Source organism: Trypanosoma brucei, chromosome 9 (assembly GCF_000002445.2).
Source record: "Trypanosoma brucei brucei TREU927 chromosome 9, whole genome shotgun sequence".
Taxonomy (NCBI): Eukaryota; Euglenozoa; class Kinetoplastea; order Trypanosomatida; family Trypanosomatidae; genus Trypanosoma; species Trypanosoma brucei.
The window spans coordinates 1,385,385-1,402,195 of record NC_007282.1 but is presented as its reverse complement, the minus strand read 5'-3'; the positions used below and the strand labels follow the sequence as shown (position 1 = coordinate 1,402,195).

General features: G+C 48.1%; 11 protein-coding genes across 11 annotated transcripts, besides 4 other annotated features; all 11 read left to right on the top strand.

The window, feature by feature from the left end:
- Window positions 1-100: 100 nt before the first annotated feature.
- Window positions 101-151: a microsatellite.
- A 73-nt stretch (window positions 152-224) lies between these two features.
- Tb09.211.0775 (hypothetical protein, conserved) lies at window positions 225-479 on the top strand (the record flags this gene model as incomplete). The annotated part of the gene is made up of 1 exon (XM_822128.1): window positions 225-479. One exon carries the CDS (start codon window positions 225-227, stop codon window positions 477-479), a length of 255 nt encoding a protein of 84 aa, XP_827221.1.
- Window positions 480-1,042: 563 nt separating this feature from the next.
- Window positions 1,043-1,064: a sequence feature (AT_rich).
- A 62-nt stretch (window positions 1,065-1,126) lies between these two features.
- Tb09.211.0770 (hypothetical protein, conserved) lies at window positions 1,127-2,215 on the top strand (the record flags this gene model as incomplete). The annotated part of the gene is made up of 1 exon (XM_822127.1): window positions 1,127-2,215. One exon carries the CDS (start codon window positions 1,127-1,129, stop codon window positions 2,213-2,215), a length of 1,089 nt encoding a protein of 362 aa, XP_827220.1.
- A 371-nt stretch (window positions 2,216-2,586) lies between these two features.
- Tb09.211.0760 (hypothetical protein, conserved) lies at window positions 2,587-3,348 on the top strand (the record flags this gene model as incomplete). The annotated part of the gene is made up of 1 exon (XM_822126.1): window positions 2,587-3,348. One exon carries the CDS (start codon window positions 2,587-2,589, stop codon window positions 3,346-3,348), a length of 762 nt encoding a protein of 253 aa, XP_827219.1.
- A 166-nt stretch (window positions 3,349-3,514) lies between these two features.
- Tb09.211.0750 (hypothetical protein, unlikely) lies at window positions 3,515-3,850 on the top strand (the record flags this gene model as incomplete). The annotated part of the gene is made up of 1 exon (XM_822125.1): window positions 3,515-3,850. The coding sequence occupies one exon, from the start codon at window positions 3,515-3,517 to the stop codon at window positions 3,848-3,850; it is 336 nt and encodes a 111-aa protein (XP_827218.1).
- Window positions 3,851-3,903: 53 nt separating this feature from the next.
- Window positions 3,904-4,476, top strand: Tb09.211.0740 (p21 antigen protein, putative; the record flags this gene model as incomplete). Its single annotated transcript, XM_822124.1, has 1 exon — window positions 3,904-4,476. One exon carries the CDS (start codon window positions 3,904-3,906, stop codon window positions 4,474-4,476), a length of 573 nt encoding a protein of 190 aa, XP_827217.1.
- Window positions 4,477-4,810: 334 nt separating this feature from the next.
- Tb09.211.0730 (hypothetical protein, conserved) lies at window positions 4,811-6,028 on the top strand (the record flags this gene model as incomplete). The annotated part of the gene is made up of 1 exon (XM_822123.1): window positions 4,811-6,028. The coding sequence occupies one exon, from the start codon at window positions 4,811-4,813 to the stop codon at window positions 6,026-6,028; it is 1,218 nt and encodes a 405-aa protein (XP_827216.1).
- A 449-nt stretch (window positions 6,029-6,477) lies between these two features.
- Window positions 6,478-6,508: a microsatellite.
- A 212-nt stretch (window positions 6,509-6,720) lies between these two features.
- Window positions 6,721-7,845, top strand: Tb09.211.0720 (developmentally regulated GTP-binding protein, putative; the record flags this gene model as incomplete). Its single annotated transcript, XM_822122.1, has 1 exon — window positions 6,721-7,845. The coding sequence occupies one exon, from the start codon at window positions 6,721-6,723 to the stop codon at window positions 7,843-7,845; it is 1,125 nt and encodes a 374-aa protein (XP_827215.1).
- A 264-nt stretch (window positions 7,846-8,109) lies between these two features.
- On the top strand, window positions 8,110-9,867 carry Tb09.211.0710 (hypothetical protein, conserved; the record flags this gene model as incomplete). Its single annotated transcript, XM_822121.1, has 1 exon — window positions 8,110-9,867. The coding sequence occupies one exon, from the start codon at window positions 8,110-8,112 to the stop codon at window positions 9,865-9,867; it is 1,758 nt and encodes a 585-aa protein (XP_827214.1).
- A 318-nt stretch (window positions 9,868-10,185) lies between these two features.
- Window positions 10,186-11,256, top strand: Tb09.211.0700 (isopentenyl-diphosphate delta-isomerase, putative; the record flags this gene model as incomplete). The annotated part of the gene is made up of 1 exon (XM_822120.1): window positions 10,186-11,256. One exon carries the CDS (start codon window positions 10,186-10,188, stop codon window positions 11,254-11,256), a length of 1,071 nt encoding a protein of 356 aa, XP_827213.1.
- A 364-nt stretch (window positions 11,257-11,620) lies between these two features.
- Window positions 11,621-11,640: a microsatellite.
- A 70-nt stretch (window positions 11,641-11,710) lies between these two features.
- Tb09.211.0690 (hypothetical protein, conserved) lies at window positions 11,711-12,748 on the top strand (the record flags this gene model as incomplete). The annotated part of the gene is made up of 1 exon (XM_822119.1): window positions 11,711-12,748. The coding sequence occupies one exon, from the start codon at window positions 11,711-11,713 to the stop codon at window positions 12,746-12,748; it is 1,038 nt and encodes a 345-aa protein (XP_827212.1).
- A 1,109-nt stretch (window positions 12,749-13,857) lies between these two features.
- Tb09.211.0680 (CAAX prenyl protease 1, putative) lies at window positions 13,858-15,141 on the top strand (the record flags this gene model as incomplete). The annotated part of the gene is made up of 1 exon (XM_822118.1): window positions 13,858-15,141. One exon carries the CDS (start codon window positions 13,858-13,860, stop codon window positions 15,139-15,141), a length of 1,284 nt encoding a protein of 427 aa, XP_827211.1.
- Between the last annotated feature and the right edge of the window lie 1,670 nt (window positions 15,142-16,811).

The following is a 16,811-nucleotide window of genomic DNA, read 5'->3' as shown; positions in this document are numbered from 1 at the left end:
AAGTGGTTCCCTATACATCTGTTTGTGCTTGTTACTGTTATCGAATTTCTATTATCCTCTGCAACTCCTTTTTCTTGTTTTTTTAATTTCCCGTTATTTCCACACACACACACACACACACACACACACATACATACATACATACATACACGGCTTCTTGCGATATTGAAAATAGAATAAAGTGAAGCTACGTTACTTTGTGCAGCCAGGCCAGCAAAACAAGGATGTCATACCAATCCAGCGAAGCGAAAAAGGAAGAGTTCCGCAAGTACCTTGAGGGAAAGCAGGTGATTGACACTCTCACGCGTGTGCTCGTTAACCTCTATGAGGAACCCGAAAAGCCTGATGATCCGGTTGATTTCATTAAGAAAGTGCTCGGTGGCGCCTCCACTGCGGATTACGAAGCGCTCCAGCAGGAGAACGCGTGCCTCAAGGCGGAAGTGGCAGCCCTCAAGAAACGGCTGAATGAAGAGCACTAAAGAGGGGGAAAAAAAGAAAAGAAAAGCGGAAATGAAGATGAAAAAAAAAGGGATATGGTGGGATTAGGGAGTGAGACGGGGAGCCGGGTCTGCACGCCGTATCCATAAGAAAGGAACGGGAACTCTATTCTGTGGGTAAGTGAGGAAAATGTACCCTCTTTCTTTCTGCTTTTTTTTGTTGCAAGAAAAAAAAATCATGTAGGTGCGTGTTGCAGTAAGGGAATAGAGAAAAAGAGGGTACTTTTTTTTTTTGTGAAGTGACAGTCGGGGAACCCTTTTTGTTTATTTTCTTTCCTTTCCTGTTTTCGACCACATCAATTGGCCTTTCTACCATTATTGTTACTGCAGTGCTGCAAAACAGCATTCAGTCCTGATGTTTAGCACTTCTTTAGATTGCGCCCTCTGTAAGTTTTTGGTATTTTTCATCACCACCCGAAGCTTCTGATTGACAATTCACCCATCTAATATTTCCTGCACGATAAACGTTTTCTTCTGCCTCCCTTGTTTCCTTATCTCCAAATCACCTGTAAACACATGTAAGCACAAGGTTTGGCGTCATTTCCTTTTTTTAATTAATTTTTTTTTCTGGGTTTAGGTTTTTGTGTATTTATTCGGTTGTTGTGGGGTAGGGATCCATCAATTTGAGGATGGGAAGCCAGATTCCGCAACAACAACAACAACAGCGACCAAGCATCCTTTCGTACAATACGGGATGGTTGGCAAACGGCGTGTCATGGAGCACGAGAGAAAATGCACCATTCCGCTTTGCTGTTTCATCGTACATACAGGAATTTAAGAACTATGTGGATATTGTGCAAAAGAATGATGAGGGGGAGTTAGTTTGCAGAGCAACGTGGAGTCACAGCTACCCACCAACGAAGGTTATGTTTGCCCCTCCCAAGGCAGGATCAGATCTGATCATCACGACGGCAGATTATATGCGACTCTGGGAAGTGAAGGAGGGGCCTCCAGAAAGCAATGAACGCAGCGATGAGCGACACCGAGAGGTCGATGATCCGCGCCGCGTTCCATCAAAAATGGATCATATCGACTCACACGTTTCGTTCAAGATGGCGTTCGAATATGGTAAACAACCGAATGATCTCTGCTTTCCTGTTACTTCATGTGACTGGAATACCGATGACCCGAATGTCGTAGGGTGTTGCAGCGTAGACACAACAGTGACCATATGGGACCTGGAAACTGGAAAAAACACGCGGCTCATTGCACACGATAAAGATGTGTATGACATTGCCTTCGCAAAGGGAACCCATACATTTGCTAGCTGCGGCGCAGACGGATCTGTCCGAGTTTTTGACCTGCGTGAAATTGAGCATTGTACCATTCTTTATGAGTCAAGTTCCCTCTTCCCGCTTCTGCGAGTGGCTTGGGACAATTCTGATCGGACATACATTTCAACATTTGGGGTTGAAGGAACGGAGGTGATCGTTATAGATATACGCTTCCCAGCGGTAGCGGTAGCATCGTTAAAGAGTGCAAACCCACAACCCATTAACAGCGTTTGTTGGGCGCCAAACTCCATGATAAATCTCTGCAGCGCAGGGGAGGATGGCACAGCGAACATTTGGGACCTTAACGAGCTACCAAACGTGGAGGCGAAATGCATCATGAGCTGTAAAGTGGAGAATCCAATCAACAACATCTCGTGGTCCTCCCAACACGAGCAGTGGATAGCAATCACAACTGGGAATGAGGCGCAGCTACTACACGTGTAAATTGCGAAATCATTGGGGTGGTGGTATCTTCAGTTGTGAACTTGAACCACAAATAAAAATGAGAGGGGAGGTGGTTTTCGTTGTTGTTGTTGTTGCTTTACCTCCGTAGCTCGAAAGGAGGACGGCATTGAGGTGCCGTTCCACAACCTATTCCTCCCACTTTTCATCTTGCCCTTCCCGACCATCTTGCAAAAGTGAAAAATAATTAAGTAATAACAGTGAAGGAGGAATAACGGTTTGCCGTATAACTGCGCGTGAGTGCTATTATCATTATGACCAAACACTCTTTTTTATCCCGACATTGTGTGCCACCATCACAGTAGTTTTAGTTCGTAAGTTGAGTGCACCTGCATGCGTTAACAATACATCAAATGTCGCTACTCAACACTACTCTTCAAACTTTAGTGGTTCGGCTGAGGGACATGTCGGGGAATGTGACGCAACAGAAGCTCCACAACCGCGTGTTTGATGCTTACGAGGCGAAATCTCTTGTCTTTGAAGCCATAACACCTGAGCAGCAGACCGTAATGCGGCAATACGGGGCCATCCCTCCTCAACACCCCGTAGGTCAGCCGCTGCTCATTGACGATTGGGCTGAACTGGTAAGCATTCACAAGGATGATAACCTGTATCAGCTTTTGCCACGGCGTGCGAAAAGTAACGCCAGCTATAACACAATGAGGGCTATTTGCTGCAGCGCAGGCTCCCCCTTCACAATGGATCACCGAGTGGATCCCATAGACTATAAATTTGTCTTCCGGGCCGCGGATCTAGAGGTGCGTAATCAATTCAACGCGAAGAGCCCTGACAAAATTCCGACAACGATATGGTTTGATGGAATCTTAAGCGCACCCAACGACTCCGGCCTGGTAAGTTGTCACAACACGCTCTCACCAGCGCAAATAAATAACCTCGCGGGGGCATGCCAGTTCCTCAAGGAGTGGTCGAAAGAACCACCAGAAGGGGACCGGCACCGTCAGCTGAAGCAACTGTACGCACAGCTCTTATCGAAGCGTTCCCACCTCTTCATTGGCACTACAGCAGTCCCAAGCAGAGAAATCCTCAACTATGCTAAAACAAAAAGCGTGTTTGTGTATGCTAAGAGAGGTATGCACTACATTTTTCATGCTTAATACTAATGGGGTTGGATGAAAAGGAGGGGAACCCCAATGAAGAAAGGAACTGGGAGTATCTTTACATTTTACACACAAGTTAAGGGTCGAAGCACGTTAACAATATTTGAAGGAAGATGAAAGAAGAAATAAAGGAAAGGCGAAAAATGAAACAGCAACCAAATCAATGTGGTTGGGCTGTTCCGTTTTTGCGGCATGGATGTGCGGCTCGTACAGTTGGTGTGGCACGTGTGCGACAATGCAAGCTTTTTTGTTGTTGGTTCCATCCACGATTTTTTCTCCTCCTTTTAACAGACTTCTTTTCGGGATCCCTTGTTCGACAGTATTGTATGCCGCTCACTTCTCTTCCAAGGGATTGAATGTTGAAGTTCGCATTAAAATCCTTTCGCAATTATTTTTTTTGTTGGTGTTGTCTGTAACTTTTTTACTACTGGTACTTGGCGTATTCCCGTTACTTTTGGTAGCTGAAGTAGTTCAAGCTTGTAATAAACAACCAAGTTAACAAGAGAAGAGAAACCCTCCCGTAAATTAATCCGTAGTGTTTCCGACGGTTTCATGCCTGTCTGCAACAACGACTCCCAGCTGATTGGTTTGGGCGTTTCCGTGACGTTGGCTGATGATACCACCGTGAATGGTACGGTCTACACGTATAATTCATCCGAGGGGCTTCTTGTTCTTTTTCAAGGATTCTCCGGCAGCAATCCAAATGTTAAGATCATCCGAACTCCCTTTATTAAGGAAGTGACTGCCCTTCGCGACAACGAGGAAAAGCTTCCACCACAGTTGGAGGCGAAAGCGCGACTGCCATCCATGCAGGCAGCACGTGATCGATCCCTCTTCAAACACGCGAGCTCACAGCTGCGGAACGCCAAAGACAAACGTAATCAACTTCTACAGACCGATGACCAAAAAACACCGATCGCTGCACTGGACACTTTAATCAAGTTGGAACGTATTTACCCAGACATTCACTGGGACAAAGATGCTGGTGTAATTCGTTTCAACCAGGACGTGGTTGTGAAGGGGAAGCCGGACTGGACGAGCCCGGCTGTTGTAATTGCCGAAGGTGCTGGGGATATCAGCAGGAGTTTGATGGAGCGAGTTCAAAAGACTCTTTCCAAGAAGTGATACTGAAAGAATACCAAGAAAAGGAAATGAGCAAGGAAGAATAGACTATGAATGTCCCCCTCCCACATTATCATTATCACGATTGCCTCGCTCATGGACCGCAACGTGTGAGCTTGACTGAGTTCTTTCTCATATCTGTTGCTGGTGTCATTTCCCGGTTTGTTCCTGCACACGTCCATTGTGCACAGTTGGTAAAAAGGAGAGAGGAATTGCCACCTTCACCTTGTTTTTGTTTTGTTTTCGCCTCCTTTGCTTCTCCATATGTTTTCACTTCCGGTTTACTATAAAATGCCTCTACCAACACCCAAAACACACACGATAAAAAAGGGATGACATGAGTGAAGACGGCTCCGACGTGTCCGTCCAATCTTTTAGAGTGGGGGATAGGAAAAAACCGGTGACGAGTAACGTTCCGGCCGACTGCCAAGTTAACGGGGAGCAGAAAAATGGCAAGAGCCGCAGAGCACTTCGCGAAGAGGAGCGCCGCAAGCGCAAGGAGGGACATCTAACCGATATTAGTCTTGACGAGATTTCTGTTCGTAGAGGAAACGTGTATGACTTCTACGTTCCAGGCGTTATTTTCTGCGTTAGGGGCACTTATTCACAGTTTGATGCCCTCGAGGGGAAAGCGAGACATCTCCTACCACCGCTAACAGGTGACTGTTGTCAAACCTTCTCAACTGTGGCAGCAGTTACGCTTTCCTCCCTAGGGTTTGCTGTTATGATGCAAGACTGCTCGGATGTCTCAACAGTTAACTATCTGTTATACATATCTGCATGGTTACACCAACTCTCCGCCCCCGCATGGCCGCAGCAAAAAGCCCGACCAACTATTAGTGACTTGAACGCCTGTCTACGGCTTCACGAATTCTTCCCGAGCCGCGTTAATAGTGATGAGTTTGAAGTCCTCTTCTACAATCAGTACGAGAGGGCGAAAAGTCTGGTAGATCAGTTGTGCCGACCGTACCTGAAACGAAGCCGTAGGACGAACGAATCTAACCCTGTTTGTGGTTATGTTATCGCATCAGGCGATTATACGGTGTCCATTTTCTCGCTTCCGCACGATACACGCAACAGGGACGACAGTCCCTATGTTGAGGCGTGGACACTTTGCCTCTGTGATTCCCATGGCACGCAACCGTGGGCCGGCAACAAGGCTTCCATTACGAGTCTTGCCCTCGGCGTGAAAAGACCCTGCGCTACGGCGACACGTGGCATCTTACCAAAGGAAGAGGGGTTGGCTCACTTTGCTTTGATATTGTTTGCGCTTTTAGAAGACCATCGTGCCATGGGCGCTAATGTGAGGCATACGCCGTACATGACGTGGTCACCAGTGAGGCGGGAACGGATGACCGCCACGTCCGCGGAGGAACTGCGAGGAATCATCGACAATAAGTGGCTGCCCGCAGTCCTAGAGAATGAGGTAATAGCTAGAGCAGCCACCAAGCATAAGTTTACCCCAAGGCCCTGCTTCATGGGGTTTACTTCGTCGAGGGTGGAAGCGGCCTCCATTGGGTTGGCAGGGGCCGGAAAAGACGGAGTGAAGGCTTGACATAACTGCAGTTGCAGGGAATGGCGTTAGGGCTCCATGGGTAGTCGGAAAGGGCGAGAAGAAAAATGGGTTCAGCAGTTTTATATGTGGTAAATAAAAAATTTAAATTCGTGCAGTGGTGCAAGAAGGAGAGGAGAAGGAGCCGGCAGTGGAACGTGGCCTCTGGAGCAACACCCATCTCCAAACTGGAAAAATCCGAAAGATGCGCGGGGCGACACGCTGCGTTACGAGGTCATTTGCGTGACTGTCTGACTGTGCCCTTCGGCCCGTATTCGTCGATAAACCCGTCTCTCCATCTATACTTGTGCGTATTCCTTGCATCTTTTTAGAGCGTGTTGTGCATGAGTTGCGTGCCCTTAATCCTGAAGGATGTACTTGACCCATTTTTTACCGTGTTCCCCCGCCGTAAATCCATAATTCAGGGTTTTAGGAGCGCGGCGTAAAACCGCTATATATATACATGCATATATATATATATATGTGCATTTACTGCTCGCATGCATGTGAGGCTCGTTTGTTTTGTTTTTTTTTTTTTTTGGAACGACCAAATGACTTACTACTCGTTCGACATGTCTCTTGCTCTACTTTCCCCATCTACTGCCATACACCAATTTATGTTTTACCCTTTCGCATTTTTACATATACCTTTACGGTTTTGGTAACAGACTCGAAAAGTGGGCGCAACAGCAGCGATGGGCTTACTTGAACGCCGGAAGGCGATCGAAGAGGAGATTGCCCGCACACAAAAGAACAAGAAGACAGAATACCACATTGGTCGTTTGAAGGGCCAACTGGCGAGGATAAAAACGGAAATGATGGAAAACGCCACAAGGGCCGCAGGGGCACGTGGTGGTGATGGTTTTGAAGTTCGGCGGAGCGGCGACGTTCGGTGTGCTCTCGTGGGTTTTCCATCCGTTGGCAAGTCGTCTTTTCTCTCACGCGTTACAACAACAGAAAGTACGGCGGCGGGTTATGAATTTACGACACTCACATGTATTCCAGGGAAACTAATGCACAGGGGAACCGAAATACAGATTTTGGACTTACCCGGTATCATTGAGGGGGCTGCGGAGGGTAAGGGTCGTGGGAGACAAGTCATTGCAACGGCTCGAACTGCCGATATGATCATCTTAATGTTAGATGCCGCTAGGGCGGAGGCACAGCGGGGAAAAATTGAAGCGGAGTTGGAGACGGTTGGTATCCGTCTTAATCAAAGTTTCCCGGACGTGACGTTCAAGAAGAAACCCTCATGCAGCATGAATGCAATTGGCTTTACATCAACCGTAAAACTAACGAAAGGTATGTCTGAAGGATTAGCGAAGGACATTCTGAAGGATTATGGTATTCACAACGCGGACGTCATTATACGGGAAGATATAACAATTGACCAGTTCATTGATGTTATTGAGGGAAACAGAAAGTACATGCCCTGTCTCTACATATACAATAAAATAGATACCATTACAATGGAGGAGATGGACCGGCTTAGTCGACTGCCCCACTCAGTGGTACTTTCACTTCACTGGGACTTAAATGTAGACGAGGTCATTGACGAAATTTGGGAGCATCTTAACATCATCCGTATTTACACGAAGAAGCACGGTAGCCACCCCGACTTTACAAAACCGTTCGTGGTCAAAAGGGACGCAACCGTAGGTCATATATGCAGGCGAATTCATAAGGACATTGTCTCACGGTTTAAGTACGCCCTTGTCTGGGGTACTAGCTCAAAGCACCAACCGCAGCGTGTGGGAATACAACATCAACTGGCAGACGAGGACGTTCTTCAAATAGTGGTTAAAACGTCTAACGAATAAACTCGAGCTCATTTGCCAGGTCACGATTTAACTTGCATCCCGCAGGAGGCGGTGCTACAATTGTCAAGCGCAAAACTTGTCCATTGTTCTTTTGCGGCCTGTTGCTGTAATGTGCTGTGCTGTTGCTGCAACACGCAATTTCTAACAAGTGTTGTTCTGTTTTTGCCCTTTTCCTTCCTTCCTTGTTATGATAAGTATTTTATTGCATAAGATACAAAGGAAAGGTTGGGGAGAAGGAAGAAGCAGGTAGTCAGCATATGGAAAATGAAGACGAAGGACGGTAGTTGCCTCTCTACTTTTTTTTTTACATCACGCGGTGTCTCAGTGACAGATTCGTTCAACGAATGGGTTCGAAATGCCGCGCACGTTGCCAAAACGAAGGGTGACGAAGCACAGCGGCAGCGTTACGAGCGTTGGGTGATTGCCCTTGTTGAAGACGTGATGCGCATTCACGGCGGTGTCTCTGCAGTCGACTGGGCCACTGTATCGCTAGTCATGCCGCCTGACGCTGAAGACAGGAGGCCGACGATGCTTCGTGGTGGCGGTAATGAACCACCAAGACTGTCAGTGAGAGCAGTGACTTCTCATCATCGCACCGAGTTGTACGGAGAGTGTATGCGACGGATCCCTCAGCCACTCCATCCTTTACTTAATCAAGCGTTTGAAAGACTTGATATGGATGTCATGGCCGGTACGCGCACCTACGAGGCGGTGACCCCTCTGGAGGTAATTAAAATTATTCAGGAACTTCAGGCTCTATGCCGCAAGCAGCTTCAGCAACCACACACTCAATCATCCTTAGCATCCTACGGGGGTCCCGTCTCTAAACCGATGGAAACGGCCAGGGACAGTGTCTTGGGTGGAAAAACCACAAGAGATCACTTAGACTGTCCCCCAAATGCGAAGGTGCGTCGTTCAGAAAACGGCGCACACAAAGCGGAGTCTGACGAGGGGCCAACGGCGGAAGCGAGGGCGAGCACTAACCGATTCTTACAAGAAATGATTGTACTTGATGAAGTAACACAGCCGAAGCGGCAGTTTGTTGGGAAGTCACAGGAACTTGAAAGACTTTACTCGAGGTACGAACCCGCGGCTGATGATATCCGCCCACGGGAAGTGCTCGTGGATGCATTTAGGTTCATAAAAGCGAAAGCAAACGACAAGGAAAAGTACCCGGATCCCCTCAAGGCTTACCGTTATCTGAGTGACCAACTAAAGGGAATGCGGCAAGATCTTTGCGTGCAAAACATTGTGGACGAGTTCGCCATCGAGGTGTACGAAAAGCATGCCCTCATTTCATTGGAGCTGGGTGACATTGGGGAGTTTAACCAGTGTCAAGCTTCGTTAAAAAAGATGTACGAAGACGCCCCAGATTGTGTGGGTGACTCTGTATCCGAGTTCTTTTGCTATCGACTTGCTTACCTCGCACTCGGTGGTCAGTTTGATGCTCTAGCCACGGAGTTAATCCACTACACCACCACAACCTTATCGAGGCGTGAGCAGGCGCAAAAGAGCTCGGGGCCGCGGGTTAGGAAGAAGGATGTTCGCAACACTCTGAAGCTCTGTGGGGCATGCGAAGAAGGAGACTGTTTCACGATAGCGCGCACTCTTCCCCATTTTCCACACGGAATGCATTCGTTGGTAAAGATTTTTCTTCCAAAATGCCGTCTCCGGTGGCTGAGAGAGCTGCTTAGCGGTATTCGGGGGAATGTGTCACTGCGCTTTATTGCTTCATGCCTCGGTTTCCCCCCGGTAAATGTGAAGACGCCGACGGGTGATTGTGAATTTTGGCTAGACGGCACTGGCGAAAAGGCGAAGGGGGAGTTCAAGCGCTTCTTTGAAATGATAAAGTACCCAGTGCCGGCGAACTGGTCGTTTGACAAAGAAACGAAGCGTGTAAAAAAGTCTGATGATCACAGCCAGCAGCAGGACGATGGGCTAACTGAGATCGTCGTTGCGGAGACCTTGTGTGAATGCGTTAATGAATACATAAAATACCTTGGAACGCGCCGCGACGCCTAGTTTGGTGCTCCAAAATTTAAGCTAGTGGGGATGGGGAAGACAAGAAAACAGTGGGATCATCAAACAGAGAGGAGTATCACTATGACTTTTCGATTATAACCCACGGGCATTCATTCATGTAGTGTTGGCGTTTGAAAATTTGGGCCCACTACGAATTTTACTTCACCTTTTGCTTGTCACACGTCACATTGGTGGGACTGTGTAAAAAAAAAAAAATGCGCGTGTGTGCACATTCGGGGTAGCCGCTGCCGTCGCAATTACTCTTTCTTCACCTATTTGGCAGCACAAGTTTAAAAGAAAGAAACAGGTGAAGCAAAGATGTCCGAGTCAAGGAATGCAGACAAGGAAGCTGCAGTTATGGACCGCAAAAAGGACCATATAAATATCTGCCTCAAGAGGAATGTCGAACCCTACAAGAATGGGCGCTCGATATGGGACAAGTATGTTGTACCATACACCGCACTTCCTGAGATCAACATGGCAAACATCGACACACGCTGCTCCTTCATGGGGCGGAGTCTCTCCTTTCCCTTCATTATTTCCTCTATGACTGGTGGTGAGTCGCACGGTCGGACTATAAATATGAGTTTGGCGCAAGCTTGTGAAGCAGAGGGCATTCCTTTTGGAGTTGGAAGCATGCGCGTTGTTAATCGATACCCCGCGGCGGTTCACACATTTGACGTCAAGCAGTTCTGCCCCTCCGTTCAAATGTTCGCGAACATTGGACTCGTGCAGTTAAACTACGGCTTCGGTGCCGCTGATGTCAACAGGCTTATCGAATGCGTAAAGGCGGATGGACTCTTCATTCACCTTAATCACACACAGGAGGCATGTCAACCCGAGGGGGATACTAATTTTGAGAATCTTCTGGAAAAGCTAAAGGCCCTCCTTCCCCAAGTTAAAGTACCGGTGATCGTTAAGGGAGTTGGGCACGGAATCGACTATGAAAGCGTTGTCGCCCTTCAGCGTGCCGGTGTGAAGTATATTGACGTTTCGGGTTGTGGTGGTACCTCTTGGGCATGGATTGAAGGAAGGCGGCACCCCTACACAGTGGAGGAGGAAAACCTCGGCTTCATATTCCGTGATGTAGGCGTGACTACGGACCAATGCTTGACGGAGTGCGCGCCCCTCGCAAAGAAGGGCGGACTCCATCTTATCGCAGGCGGGGGCATTCGCACCGGTCTCGACATCGCAAAGTCACTTATGATGGGAGCGGAGTGCGCGACGGCCGCCCTTCCGTTTCTCAAAGCTGCATTGGAGGGTCCTGAAGCGGTGCGCAAGGTGATCCAGCGCCTCAGAAGGGAACTCGTCGTCGCCATGTTTGCTTGCGGCGTGAAGGACATAGCAAGTCTCCGAAGGAAGTCACTCCGCTTGCGCGCACCACTCTAGTACGGATGTGTCTGTGTACCAAAGGGTGTGAATGGCGGAAGAGGGATACATGTGACGAGAAATCTGGGCCTTCAGGTGAACAATTTTAATGTTTGTTTCACGCGTCTCAGAGGAACGCGCTACCCACCCAACACTGGACCATTGTATGTCGGTTTCAAATATGTGTGTTTACGAGCGGGAAGTTGCTTCTGGGATTTATTAGGGTTGCAGTTGAGGTGTATTCTTACGTGAAATTGCCCAGTTTTCCCTCACATGTTCAATCATTTCAACTGCTACTCTTTCCTTTCCGTCGCTGAGTGTATCCGCATCCCTTCCGTGAATTCCTTCTACAAAACCGATCCTTTTAGCGCATATATTTTTTATTTTGTTGTTGTTGTTGTTGTTTAAAGCTCTTCAGAACTAAAAAGGTATTCCAAAGCAGGAAGAAAAAGAAGAGAACGTTTGGGATTTTACAATGGCACAAGGTGGTGTGGTGGAGATTCCTCCCGATTTCGTCCCACTCGAGCATGTGCAAAGAGGAATGAAGAACGCCGACTGCCGCACACCCGTTATCCTCTTCGGGGAAGATGGGGATCCGTATCTGTCTCTGTGCAAAATTGCCAGGGAAACGGATAGCGCTGTTTGGTACTTTGACTTCGCAACGACGCAAGACGTTGAACACACGTTGGGCTACATCGAAATAGGCTCCAACAACGGCGACTGGGTGCTCATCATGAACTGCGGGGGGGTTGGACAGCAGGCCTTCCGCGATATAGCGCTCATGGTCTTCTGCCTTAAACCGGAACCAAAAAAGTATCCAAGAAGGGAGTTCTTCAGATTGATCTTCTGCGTTGAAAAGGCATTCGACATTGATCAAAATGTTGATATCCCATTCCCCCCTCTGATCCTAAAGAACAGCATAGCCGTGCGCCGTGCCGATGGGTCGGGTAAGTGGTCCCTCCGTCTCCCGAGCGAGGCGAGGTTCCGTGAGGCTCAAGAGGCAAAGCGTCAACGGCGGCGCGCGGAGGGTCGCGATAGCGACAGTGAGACTGACCTGGACGAAGACGAAGCCCTTTCAGGTAAGTGGTTCCACCGTTCTGTGGAGTTGAACAGAGCCATCGATGAGGCCCCACTGGCACTGGCGGCGCAGAAGATGAAAGAGGCACTTCTGAACGAGGACGTGGATACCATCAAGCACCTCATAGTTAGTGGCGAATATGACATTGCAAGGGCGATTGTCCCCGGAATGACACCCCTTCAATACGCTTGCTCCGTTGAGAAGCCCAAAGCCGCAATATCTTTGCTCGAGTGCGGCGCCGACCCGAACCAACCCCGTGAGAGCGACGGACGACCACCGCTCTTCATGGCAATTGAGGACGTCTCACTTGCACGCGCACTGATCAAGCACGGTGCTGACCTTCACCTGAGATTCGAAGGGTACCGTGTTGACAACCATCCCGACACATCACCTGAGGTTGCGCGGTTGACAAAAAAAATGCGGCAGGAAATGTAAATGATTAGGTAGTTTTTGTACAGAAGTAAACTATGAACGTGAGAGTTAGAAGTGATTGTGTTTTAACGCCTCCTCCCTAAGCGTCTGCGAGGTGTGCCCACGTTGTTATAGTCGGGCCATTCTCGTGGCGGGGGTGGTGGTTTTTAGACGAAGCTTCGGCGAAGGATGTACAGAATTATTGTACCTATCAAGGTTTCACATTGCAGTGATTGTATCTGTCACCGTTCTCACACCCCCGCATGTCTTGCACATAGATGCGGGCTCGCCAACGAAGGTATATGTGCCATTGTTCTTCCCTTTTTTTGTCGTGGTGCTATCCCAAGACGAGAATGTTTGTTAACGAATATGTATACAAGTACACATATGTAGCGGTGGCTATGGGGAAGTGAAACAACATACATGAGGGGCGGCGGCGGCATGCGCGGTAAGGGGATTGTGTAATACATGCGGTGGGAGGGTGCTAACGCATGTGGTAACACCAAATATCAATATTCCCTTGTAGCGGTTTTTCCGTCAGTGGCCCCGCTATTGGTTGGAGGAGGGAAGGGGTCTGCATGGCGGAAACCTTCCATCCTTTTTGTTCTTGCACGCACGCACGCACACATAAACACACGGCGCGCCGACAGGGTTGTTAACGGTGTCGTGGCGGGTGGTTAGTAACATTTGATGCTCCCACTTCGTGACGGCACCGTTTTCGTGCCCTGGCGTTGCCATAACTATGTTACTCTTTAAGGAAAGTCTTTGATGCGTGGCGTGTCGGATCCATAATTCACTTCCGATTTCTCGGTATGTGGGCTTATGTCGACAAATCCAGTGAGTTATTCCGTGCAGGAAATGCTGAAACGCACCCATTGTAGCTTCTACTCATAATTGGCACATTTCCACACAAATACAAACTCTCCCTCTCCATAGCCATCGACACCGTTTCCAGTGATGCGACTGATTGGTCATTTTTCTGATTTCCTCACCTTTGCTTTTATGTCATTATTACCCTTTCTTCCCAAACTATCAGACTTTGACAAAGGGTTTCCGACTTGCAGTGGAACAAAGAGGGAAGAAACTGGCGGAAAGTTAAAGGCTGTGAACGAAAAAATAAAAGATAATAAAAGATGGTTGCGTGGGGTGGGATGACATTTTACGGTACGGCGCTGATCGGCCTCAATGCGCTGGCGCTGTGGGACCTTTACCTTCAACGCCGGCAGCGTAAAGCATACGCGAATGCAAAGATGCCTGAACACCTTGTCGGCGTCGTGGAAGAGAAGGAGTTCCGTACCACTCAGGAGTACGAAAGGGAGAAACTCAGCTTTTCAATCTTGTTGCACGTAAAGGACATTGTCATAAGCAACGTCTCCCTGCTGGCAAAACTGCCCGCCAAGTTGTACGGATCCCTTGGCCAACTATTACCAGGGGCTACGGGCTCCTTTTCACATTGCTACGTTTACGCCGTCGCAACGGATGTGCTAACGACACTCATAAGCCTTCCTTTTGAATACTACTCAACATTTGTGATCGAGGAGAAACATGGGTTCAACAAAATGACGCGCAAGGAATTCTTTCTGGACGTTGCCAAGTATTTTCTGCTTCGCCTGACTCTGTTGCACGTTCTGACCAGTGGGCTCATCCTCAAGGTGGTGGAACTGTTCGGCGAGGATTTCCCATTTTACTTTTTCCTCGGTGCGACGGGCCTGATCACCATTTTCACCTTCGTTTACCCCACTTTCATCCAGCCCCTATTCAACACGTACACGCCGATACCGAAGGACGGTGAGTTGGGGAAGAAGATATATGCACTCGCTGAAAAGCACAAGTTTCCTTTGAAGAAACTATACGAAGTTGATGGTTCGCGGCGCTCGGGTCACAGCAACGCGTACTTCTATGGTTTTTGGTCGAAGCACATTGTTTTGTATGATACGATCGTTGAGCAGACGAAGGATGATCACGACGCGCTGCTTGCCGTTCTTTGCCACGAGCTCGGCCACTGGAAGAACTCCCACGACAAATTCTTCTTCGGTTTTATGGTTGCTCAAACGTGGTGTATATCATACGGCGCAAAGGCCGTAATTTTCAACACTGACTTGTACAAGCAGTTTGGGTTCAGCGATGCCAATCCGCTCATTGGTTTCGAGCTGTTCAGCCAAGTGTTTTTGGAGCCCATTAACACACTCCTGGGTTATCTTGTGTCACTCGTGACTCGTCAATTTGAGTTCCAGGCGGATCGGTACGCCGTTAGTTCTGGGTATGGTGAACCGCTTATAAGAGGACTGATGGTTATACACAAGGAGAATAAGAACTTGCTTACACCCGATCCGCTCTTCGCTGCGCTGCACTACTCTCATCCACCACTCGCCCAACGGCTCGATGCCATTAAGGAGGAAAATAAGAAACGGAAATGAATAGCTCGATCGGTGTTTCACCGGGACTTGGCTGTTGCGATTCACCCCTACGTAAAGAAAAGAAAGAAAGCGGTGTGGTGGATTGGGGAGGGGGGAAAGGGGAACAAGAATACTGGTCATTATGACCACGTCATCAACACAATACGTGAGGTTTTTGTAATAATAGCACTAATAGTGTTTCGAAATGCTCTACGACACTCACTTGGTAACTTTCTCCTGATGTAATACGGTCCAATGGAGATTTGCCGTTTTGTTCCCACATCATCGTTTATTTGAGTTCACACGTATACATTTAGCAGTTAGGATAAAGTTTGGTGATATGGCTTAGATGTGAAGGACATTGATAAATATGAAAGCAGTTAAACATCGCATTTGCACCTCCGTGCCTTTGCTCTGCCGCAGAGCTCTTGCCCACGCACGAAAAAGTCTCACGCAGCGATCCCATGGACGAGACGATTATGTCTTTATGCGGAGGTATCCCCAGCGTTTCGCGCGTACATTTGCTGCACAATTCAGTGATACGAGGCTGATTCAAGAAAATGTCACTGCTGCATCGATTGACTGGAGCACGCATGGTTATTGAAGCTAAAAACCAAGGAAGTGAAGATAGACAGAAGTAGGTTTGCGCCTCATTTACTCTCATGTATGTATGTGCGTGTACGTCTGTGACTTGTTGGAGTCCGCCTCACGCGCCAATGCGTGGTCCGTTTGGGTGTTTTACCGAGGCGGGGAGGGGTGATGAAACTATTTTAAATTCCCAATGGTACTGGCTTCGCAAATGCAGGTGCTATGGATCGGGAGGAAAAGTTTTAACGTGCACGATGATGACAAATTTCCTTCCATAGCGCAAAGGTGGATTGAACAGGGCTATGGCGGTTTTTTTTAATTTTATTTTTGATATTGGCAGCGGTGCATTACGGTTAACACCTTATCAGTCAGTAGGAGATGAAAGGTCTTGTTGGAAGCAGGTCACAAGGCTATTTTCTGCCCACAACAAGGATGGAGAAGGGGAAGAGGAACGGGCGGTATACCCTCCATCTTTCGAATAAGGTCATTGTTGCTAATATGCTGTACAGTTCTTAAAGGCAACATGGTCATCAATGCCTCACTAATTACTGTAAAATATCTAATGCGAATTATCCGCAGTGCTGGAGTCATACAAACTTCTGATCATCACCGGAATAACGGCAGTGAAGCCTAAAGTGGAAATGAAGGCACACACCATTGGTTCGAGCGGTAAAGGACCAATGTATGAGAGATCTCAGTATATTGTGACAAAACTGAATATTATCACATTTTGTGGGCCGTGTCGCATTTAGCGTTTGCAGGGCCACATATCGGACGTCTCTACCCTCTCTTACTTTTCATTCCGATATCTTCGTGCATCTGGAGGGTTTGAGGAAAGGGGGAGAAAAGAAAACGCAATGAGGTGGTGAAGCGGAACTTTTGGAACTCAACGCTGTGTTCACACACACTGTGCGCTACGCATGTCTTTTTTCCCCCTTTTTTTTCGTTTTGGTGGTGGAAAATAATCAATCGCGTGCGGTGATGTGCTCCATGATCGCCCATCCATACGGGAGAGTACATGTTTGCATTTTTGCCCTATGATACCGACGTTGTCATGGAGTGAAGGCAGCAGTAAAACAAACAGGGGGAAGTGATGAGTTGAG